The 9,934-nt window shown below is 43.3% G+C and overlaps 1 protein-coding gene across 1 annotated transcript in view; it reads right to left on the reverse strand.

Annotated features, from left to right (window-relative positions):
- The window catches only part of NFILZ (NFIL3 like basic leucine zipper), a 21,008-nt gene extending 18,942 nt beyond the window's left edge, over window positions 1-2,066 (reverse strand). Inside the window, exon 1 of the mRNA XM_035348381.1 lies at window positions 1,709-2,066. Coding sequence (XP_035204272.1) covers window positions 1,709-1,746 — 38 coding nt within the window. The 5' untranslated portion in view covers window positions 1,747-2,066. The remainder of the gene's footprint in view (window positions 1-1,708) is intronic.
- Window positions 2,067-9,934: the final 7,868 nt, after the last annotated feature.

The raw sequence follows: 9,934 nt of genomic DNA on the forward strand, positions 1-9,934 counted from the left end.
TCTTTCTTTCTTTCTTTCTTTCTTTCTTTCTTTCTTTCTTTCTTTCTCTTTCTTTCTCTTTCTCTCTCTCTCTTTCTCTCTTTCTCTCTCTTTCTCTCCTTCCTCCCTTCCTCCCTTCCTCCCTTCCTTCCTCCCTTCTTTCCTTCTCAAACTTGTTTCAAAAGGAGAAGTCTGAGTAGAGGGGGAAATTACAACAAACCCTCCCCGTCTTTGAAATGAGATGCAAAAGCTATTTCAAAGCAATAGAGGAAAAGGCTTGTCCCCAGAAGTTTTGTGAACTGAAGAAACCACGTTAAAAGTTGAGCAATGACAGAAAGAAACAAAGAGTCCAACACAGTGTTAATGATTTTTCACACAGTTTTCAACATCTGGATCATATGAATTTTTTATCTATGCTCTCTGAGCTTCTAATATGGCAATGGACATATTAAGGGCATATGCATCATTATCTTCCCCTTATGGAGTAAGCAAAGGAAAGGCCAGTTATGCAGACTGAAATAAAGGATGAGGTTTTCAGAACAGGTTTGCAGGAAGGGACTCAAGCATTTTGCAAAACTGGCAAAAGAGTCACAGGAAGGAGAGGATGAGGAGACGGGAGATGGAAGCAAAAGATTTGAAACATGTACAAACCAGATGAAGCAAAACTGGTTGTGTTGTCAATGCAAGCTCACCAGCTTAGGAAATTCAAAACAGAGGTATGGTTAAAATATAAAATTGAGCAAGTACAGCTACTGAGCAGGGTCCTCCATGACAGGAGTTGTTCTTGGCCTTGGTAAATATTCACTCCATAATAACCACTGTTTTCACCAAGGCCAACTCTACTGCCTTTCTCAGCCTTGTAATCTCTGCCAGTAAAGCTTTGTACTTTGGCTGAGTCCTCCTGCGGCGGTGGGAGCCGAGAAAGGTACCTTTCTGTTATGGCTCCTCTGTGTCAACCCCTCTCTTTGGAGCTGCAAATCCAGCACTTAACATTCACCGTGTTGTTACTGAGTTCTACCACTGTGCTGACTGCCATAGACATGCCAGATGATGCTCTAGAAACAAAAATATACTCAATACAATAAATAAATTCCTCCTTACTCTCACAGACAGGCAAGTGCAAGCTCAAGAACAGGCAACAAAAATGTCTGACTGCAACAATGAGGCAAACATATTAGAACCATACAACAAAATCCACAAATATAACCACTTCATCACTCCCCACCAAAGATGGGAAGAGAAACTAGGGAGGAAGGTATCAGGCACTGCAAGATAGTGAGTGTATGTGTACCCATCTATGTCCACAAACAGGTATCGGTGTTTTGGCAGGGAGGAGTGCTGAATGTAGGGAGTTTGGAAAAAGGCAGATTTGGGGACAGATGGAGTGGGAAGTATAGTATGCACAGAGATATAGAAGAGCGAAAGAGTGGAAAGAGAAGACAGAAAGGAAAAGAAAAAAAAAATAAGAAGAGAAAATAAAAGAGAAAAAGAGAAAGAGAAAAAGAAAAAAGGGAAAAAATAAAATGGAAAAAATAAAGCAAATAAAAAACAAGAAGCCAGCAATTTTCACTGTGAAAGTCACCTACTTTTCAGAACGGCCAGCAGGGTCTAGGGACCAGCACAGGCAGTTTCCTGGTGAAGCTCTGCTTCTTTCTTTGCCCCTCAGCACCTGAAGAAGCCCCGGTGCCTGAGCTCCCTCTCACCCTCTCACCACCTGTCCAGGACTCACCTTGTGGGTTGGATGCAGCAGCCAGGGTTGTCTGACATCGGCTCCTGGCCCCAGAGTGCCCAAGCAGAGTGAGAGGGTGACGAGCTCTTCTTCCAAAAGCTGGCTCAGCACTCACTTGCATGTGACAGCTCTGCCTTGAGAAACATGTCAGTGGGTCAGTGAGGATCTTGGTTTTTTGTTGTTTTTGTTTTGGTTTTTTTTTTTTTTTTTTTTTTTAACTTTTTTGCATAACCAGGTCCCAGGAAAGCTGGAGTCATGCAGTGATTACGTAAGAGGCGGTGGCAGGCAGTGGCAGGGCAGGCGGCATCACAGGGGTCAGGTGGCTTTGGCGGCACAGCTGCTTTCGAGCTTTCACAGAGCTTCCCGTTAGCATTTACAACCAAAATGCTCGTCAGCCCTGGTGGTGGCAGCAAGGGGGTTGGCCTCCCTTCCGATCTTGAAGTTTAAGAAACTACTGTAGGTGTTGAGTCACACAGAAACTGAAGCGGTGAGCGCCTCACACGTGCAGAAGGCTGCATCAGCGAGGGGCAGAGGTGGCAGCCAGGCAGAGCCCTGCTGAGGAGATGTGATGGGGAAGTAGGAGGGCAGGCTCACGATGCACATGTGATGAATGCAGGGAGCAAGATCCCCTGTTGGATAAGAGGCAGGATGAGTTGCTACGGCTTAAATAAATAGGTCCAGAGAGATTTGGGGCTGCCTCAACTCACCTTTAGCAGAGCCTTCTTCTCTGCCAGGCCCCAGCACCTGCTTCCAACTCCTCATGCTTCCTCCACCCTCTGCCACCTCCCAGATCTGTTCCTGTGGTGCTGAGGGATGCCAGGAAGGAGCAGTCCCTGCCTCAGACCCTGCCTGCCCCCAGGGCAGCAGCAGTGCTCACCCCGCCATCTTAGGGGCTCCTCAGGTGCCACAGCTCCACAGAAGCCTCAGTGAGTGCCTTCCCTCAGCAGAGATGTGTCCTGAGGCAGCCACAGGCTGGTGGCTAGGTCCTCATCAGCCAGGGTACGATGGCCACCTGGCTGCCTAGGCCCATATTGTCTCTCTCTGTGAGGAGCTAGTGGTTGGATTTGCACTTAAAACCCTGGTGCTGCATCAGGGCTTCTTGCTTGCCTCGGTGGCTGGCTTGAGGACGAGTGGCTTGTGCATGGAGGTGGCTGAGCTCACAAGATATGTAAAATGATTTAATTGACTTTTTTTAAGAGTAAGTTGGAATATTTATGGCTGTCTTCCCTTATGTAAGGGAGTTATTCTTGGTAGTTTCTTCCTTGTGGAAGGCGGCCCCACTCTCTGTGCAGGCTGGCACAGGATGGTAGTGTGGCTCAGCCAGCAGGGATGGTTGATTTGGGTTGAAATCCCCAGTTTTGTGGTCTGTCTGGCAAAGGAGGTTGGGCACATGAGTCTGTAAAGGGAAACATCTGACTGGGGACTGGGTGCAGAGCATGGGCTGGCCTCAGGGTACAGAATTCCCTGTCAGAAGATGATAATGTGGGAAAGGATATCCATGCCTCTTGTGCCACATCTGTGATGTGGCATCCTCCAAGAGCTATCAATAGGTCCTAGATACTATTACCCCTCCAGCTGTTGGGACAACTTACTGAGTTTTGTTCAGGAACTATGAAATCACCGTGGACAATACAATGAAAAACAGCTATCTGGGGGCAGCAGGCTGTGTGATATTCCTGTGGCTGTGTGTGATGCCAGAGCCTTGTTCTTTCACACAGATGTGGCATTCATTCCTTATCTCCATCCATGGATCTCCTTCACACCATTGCTTTTGGATGTGGTTCTTTACTGATGAAGTGTTAGCACACAGTCAAATACTGTGGTAAAGATACCACAGCTAATTAATTGATTGCAGTCAAATACATTCTCCCTCTGAATTCTTCAACATAGCAGGTTACGGCATCCTTTACCGATATTTCTGCTGTTGTTTTAAGCATGCATTATATCCTGCACTCTATACCCCACAGCTTACAGGAGTTTTGCTCACAGGTTGTAGTATAGAATGAATCAGCTTCCTCATTTGTTGAGGAAATCCAGGTACAAAACAGGCAATAGTTTGCTGTGGATCAGGACTAACCTGATAGTTTGCTGTGGGTCAGGACTAACTAAGAAAGACAGTGTAGATGCTGGTTGCAGACCTGACCCTTCAGGCAAGCCAGTGGTTTTGGTCTATAGATTTAAAATCCTAATCAATAAAGTGAGGATTGATTCATTGGTTAGGCTGCCAATGATTTCTTGCTACAGAATGCATCTGCCTTGGCAGTGCTGGGATCTTATTTGTGCTTTTGCTTTCCTTTGTAATACAGTGATAAAGTTCTACTGATACAGCTATGCTTCACTTAGCTGGACAGGCTTACAACTTGCAATGCATATCCCAAGGACAGGAAAAGAAGGCTCTAGCTCTGCTGAGGAGCCAGTGCAGTCCAGAGAAGTAGAAATCACTGTTGTGGTCTACTTTACCTGTCTTTAAACACATCGATAGCCTGTGCCACCTGGTGGACACCAAAAATGAAACACGGAGATGTACTGGAGTGAAATAAATGTTTGCTGAAAGTACAAATACTGCCTTGGGTCCCAGATGTCCAACACACCCTACTCCAATCCCTTGAGGTGGAGTGTAAATGCAGTGAGGGCTGAACCTCCCAGCTCAAGGGGTATGAATGGGCCTGGAGATACACTGCTATGACCTTTTAAAAATATTGGTGTGCAGAAGGTGGCCCTGTACATTGCCAGGGTCTACTGTTTTATAGCAAGAATTAATGTGGCTCTCTCTGTGTGAATATGTCTGTCTGTGCTGCTTTCTGGCACACATTCACTGTGTGCAGTGAGTTAGCTTGCTAAGTCCTCACAGTCCAAGAAGGGGCAGGAGTCTTATCAGAAGCCCTGAACTCTATGACTGGTTTGGTCCATCCCAGCGACAGGGGAAAATTTGGTTCATTCCAGTTTCAGTCATAGCAGTGGGTGCTAGCTTTTACAGAATCTCTTTTCAAATTATTTTTTAAATTGCCAGAGTATAGCTTTCTTGCTTGCCTTTTTAATCCCTGCAAATTAAAATGTGTAAAGGCATTGAAGGAACCAAGGAACCTAGATCTTGGTCTTCTGCATAACATATTTTAAAGTTGCTCTGGATATTGGGCTGTATTATAGTGGTAGACTGAATTTCTTTGAGCCTTCAACAGTAAAATTTCAGCTTGAGGGCCATAGACACATGCATATCTGAAGTAGGCATTAAACCCTGCTTCCATAAAGTTGGCTTTTTTTTTTTTTTTTTTTTTTTTTTCATTTCTTTTCTGGCCGATTAGTATGAGCAAGGAAGAGAGCAAATCCTCCCTCCCAGGACAGTGGGCCTGGGGAGAAGCTGAGCTGTAGAGGTCACTCTTCTCCCTTGTTGTTCCCAAAAGTGGAAATCAAGGTACTACAGATCTCATTTAACTTCAGATATCTGCAAAAGCAAAGTTTCTACATGTGAACCTATTCTCTAAGATTCATGCTTTAATTAATGGAAAGAAACAGACTTTTGTTTGGTGTGGGTGATCTGTTCTATTTTACATGCTTATCTTGAGAAGAAAAAAAATGCTTCTTAGGATATTTCCCTGCACTGGATGTACGATCTCTGCTTGGGATGAGAGCTGTAGTGCTGCCAGACCAGCTTTGGTTCCTGCTGCAAGCCTACGCCAGGAGCACCAATGAGAAGCAGCACATTAGCTTTTTCTAGCAGGCTGTAAGATTGTCGTAGAATAAAAAAATAAACCCAGGACTTTTAGTGTTTGCAGGGAAATAATTTCTAGGGTCTGAAGATGCAGGTTTCATCCGTCAATATTCTGTTACCATTCACAAAACTCTTTTTTGGCCAGACTCTCTAAATTGAGATCAACCTTCATAGATTTTTTTCAATGCTAATATAGTGCACTTCAGGAGCACTATTTTATGAGAAACTATGAGGAGCACTTTTTTATGAGAAAACCATGAGTCTGATCACAGAAGATCAGTGATCACCTCCAACTCCTTTATTTATTTATTTATTTATTTATTTATTTATTTTGTATTGCAGCAACACATCAACATTGCCTCAAATCATCGGCAGTACGTATCAGTGACACACATTATTCAACCCAAACATGAGCCAGCACCGATGCTGAGTGCTCCCTGGTGCACCGCTGGATATGCAATATGCATCATGTCACTTGTATTGAGCACACTGTTTGCAGCTGAATTCTGTCGCACAGTTCCGACAGCAACATCACACTGACAATCGGGTTTTCCTGAAATAGCCTTTATCACAGGAATCTAGTGCCCTCTCATCCTGGGCTCACTGTCAGGCTGGCAGGCTCCAGTCTCTGCTGTGCAATGTGATGTGGTGTGGAAGTCCAGCCAGAAGCCATGACAGGCCTCAGCCCTAGGGAGCTGGGCCCCGTGGGGATGGAGGGCATGAGGTGCCTGCACCAGGACTTATAAATAAGCAGTGGCCACTGGATGTGGTTCAAAGTGGAACTGAAAATTAATGCTTCATACTAGTTTGACAGACCAAGCTATATTAATTTTAACTGTGCTCAGAATACAGTATTTTGCTTCATGTTTTCCAATGGGAAATAAGGCTGCGTTTTTTTGTTTGTTTGTTTTTTCTTTGTTTTTGTTTGTTTGTTTCTTTGTTTTGTCTGACAAGGTAGATATTTTCCCTCAGAAAATGCTGAATTTGTGAGAACTGTTTTTTATCTTTGGAAAAATGAACTTCTGACTTAAAGACCCTTACTATCTTCAGAAATTAGAGTCAAACTGCTACATGTGTGAAGGGGTTAGTTATGAAAGGAGATATGAATAAAAGCATTTTTAAGGAAATGTATAGTGAACAGTGATTAGGTCCTCACATCAGGCTGTAAGAGTGTTCCTCTAGCTCATTGCCTGCATTTGAGATTCTCAGGGATCACTTCGGAGATTATTTCATCCAGTGGCTTCTGTATTGTAGCCTGTTGTGTGCTATGAGCATGAAAAGAGCTGTGTGAAATGTTTTGTTCAAACCTTTTTTATTTCCACAGAATTATGGGTTTTAATCAGGTAGGAGTTTTCCACAGCAAATACCAATTTTCAATTAAAATTGCATTTTCATAATAGAAGTTTGCAAGCCTCTCTTATTTCTTCTCCCTTTCCCCAACAGTTTTCAGCTTTGGCAATCAAAACACTGCAGCCAAAAGATTCCCACATTCTTTTTACTTTTCATATGTGTAGTTTTAAGATTGCCTCCAAAAGTGGTGAAGAAAAACTTCTATTAAAAAAAAAAAAAAAAAAAAAAAAAAAAAAACGCCAGAACCTTTTTCTGTTTATTGTTGTCAAAATCATTGCCAGGAACAGAAAATTTATAAACAGCTCTAAATATATAGGCATAGGACTGCCAGACCTCCTGCTGCAAGGGCATCTTCCCAGTTTCCCTGGAGGCTTTTGCATGGCTCCCAGACATGCGGTTCCTCTTTGCTTCTCTTATTAACTCAGGATAGAGCTGAACACACATAGTGCTGGTACCAGAATAGCAGGAAACCTGCAAATGTCATATTAAGTCTCACCTTTCCTGGTGAGATGCTGTATCTGAACCTCATCTTCAAAACCTCACGTCACCCATGTACCCACATGAGCAACCACAGAGTGTTCCTCCTTTGCGCTCAAAAGCTGTGGGCTTACCTCCCTTTTGACTTCTTTGAGCCCTTCCCCAAAACCTGAGCAAACAAATGAGTATGCTCTACCATCACCTTCATTTCAGCTGAGCTGGGCTTTACTTTTACGGACAGTTTACTGACTTTGAGAGAAACTATTTGCATGCTGGTAGCAGATAAAGAGAGGTAATAGGAAATGCCTCAGTGGCATTTTCTAGGGGATAACTGCCTTCAGTGGTCATTCACCCCAGCTACCAAGAAGAATCGACCCTGTCTACAGCTCCTCACACTGTTCTGTCAATTCCTGCAAGGACTCAATAATGAGACACAACAGATTTTAGCCTGAATGAAGCAAGATCCTTTTTTGAGTAAGCTCTGTAACTCACTGCCAATTTAAAGAAATCCAGCTAGAACAGTGATTTGGATTTGGACTGCAAGGATGATAACACTTGGCTTCTCACTGCACTGGTCTGGGAGGTATTTGGTAATTGGGATGGATCTTGCTTCCATCCTTGCAGTTTTGCACATTTGGGCAAAGATTTTGGCAGGCCTTGTGCCTGGGAAGTAGTTGGCAGAGGGGCTGGAAAGCTCCTTGGTCCTTTCTGTCATGCCTGAGCCATTGTTTAAGAGTTGGCAGTAATTTCTGCTATTAAAACACACTGACATCTGTAGTGCCAGTGCTGTCACTCAGGGACTAGGGTGTGCCAGTATTTCAGCATTTCATTGCTAGACCAAGCTGATCGAACAGCTCAAGATGAGATGGGGCAGCAGAAGAGGCTGGCTGTGGTTTTCTGACTGTGCTGCAGGCAACTCTTAGGGCAAGGCAGAACAGAAGGAGGATTTTTCATCGGATTATTCATTGGATTATTCATATACACAGGAGACCCAAAGGGGACCCCTTTGCCATTTCCCAGCAGAGAGGATTTTATGGGCTTGGTGAGATGAGAGTAAAGGTGTCACAGGAAGCTTGCAAACTACTGGGAGAAGGACTGAAACTGCTGGGGGGTGTGTCAAATTCAAGTATAATTAGGAAGATTGCACTTTTCCTCTTCAGAAACTCTTTTTCCATCTTCCCCGTAACTGTTCTCTCTGGCTTGGCATTTACAGGCAGGGTCTACACTTTCTGCTCAGCAGAAATTCCTCCATATTTCAGTAAAGACCTGAAGCTGAGCTGAGAATCCACTCCTTTCATGTTGGGGCCGTACAGATGTCTACACAGGGATTCCCATGCTCAATGACCTATGTAAGTGTAGATGTTTGGGGGAACAGAGATAAGATCCTCTTGATGTGGGAGATGCTGCCTAAAGTTTCATTTATGGTTCTGCAATTATCCCCTTGATGTCAAAGTGCAAAATTAGAGCATACCATATAAATAAATCAGCATTTCTGTGTTGTTATTCATGTTTTTGCCTGTGATTGCTCATGCTGATGAGAAGTATGAATTTCATTGTGTTATGACCAGTGAAAATATGAACTGTCAGAGTGGTTTTATGGAGAATGGTCAAAGATCTTGGGAAGGGGGGTTGATGATAAACATCCAGATATCAACATTCCTGACACTTAGTAGGGGCAAATTAAAGCAGATATTCTGTTGTAGCAGCTCTATATATGTGCGAAAGCAGACCTTCAAAACTGCACAAACAGGGCTGAACAAGAATGGGGCAGGTAAAAAAACTCAGACAGAGGAAGCAGTTATTCGAGATCACATACTGGGACTGAGAAAACTGGGGAGTAAACCACTCTTTGACTTCCTTTTCTTTCTAATACCAAAGGCTAGAGTTTCAAAGGAAGCCAACTGCCAAAATGAAATTTGTAATCTTTTGTTTACGACAAACAAAACTTGTGAACGTGGGTGCAGAGCTGTTCTGCAAACCTTTTCCCTATGTCTGTGGCTGAGAGTGCTGCTGTTCTGATAACTGGCCCCATCTGTGTAGGAGGTAATGTACAAAAAGCTGGCCCTGTACACTTCCAGTACAACAGCTTTATGGGAGAAAGGATGATGCAGTGGTTAGGGTATAAACTGATATGTAGTAAGTTCTTATTGCACTGTTGTTGCATTTTGTGATCTAAATCAAATAACTGAGTCTCTGTTTGACTTAGTTCCCATCTTACTAGTGTTATCTACCCCACTTCCTAGAATCTCTACCTTTTGTCTTGCATATTTAGATTCATAAAACTGCAAAAAGAATAAACACAGTAACCTCATAGACAGTAAGCATACTTAGTTCCTTAAGAAATATGATTCCCCACAGCCGTATGCTCAGGCATGTACATCATACTGTTCTAAAAGCTACAAAATAGTCTAGGTGGATGAGGAATTTTTCATGGTTACTTTGTAGATTTTTAAATGAAAATAGTATAAAAACTATTTCTAGTCAGTGATATTTCCCCATAGTTCACTTAAACCTTTCCTGTACTTCTCCTTTGAATAGCCTGTAGAAATTCTAGGTTATTTTTCTACATTGATATTAGTGCTGTAACACAGAGAGAGGCCAAATGCTGCTTCCATTTGAAGCAAAAAGGATCAGAATTTGCTCAAGGTTTCTGGGTAGCTGGAAAGTGGGGACCCGAAGCTGGGGTGAGT

Source organism: Oxyura jamaicensis, chromosome 28 (genome assembly GCF_011077185.1).
Source record: "Oxyura jamaicensis isolate SHBP4307 breed ruddy duck chromosome 28, BPBGC_Ojam_1.0, whole genome shotgun sequence".
NCBI lineage: Eukaryota > Metazoa > Chordata > Aves > Anseriformes > Anatidae > Oxyura > Oxyura jamaicensis.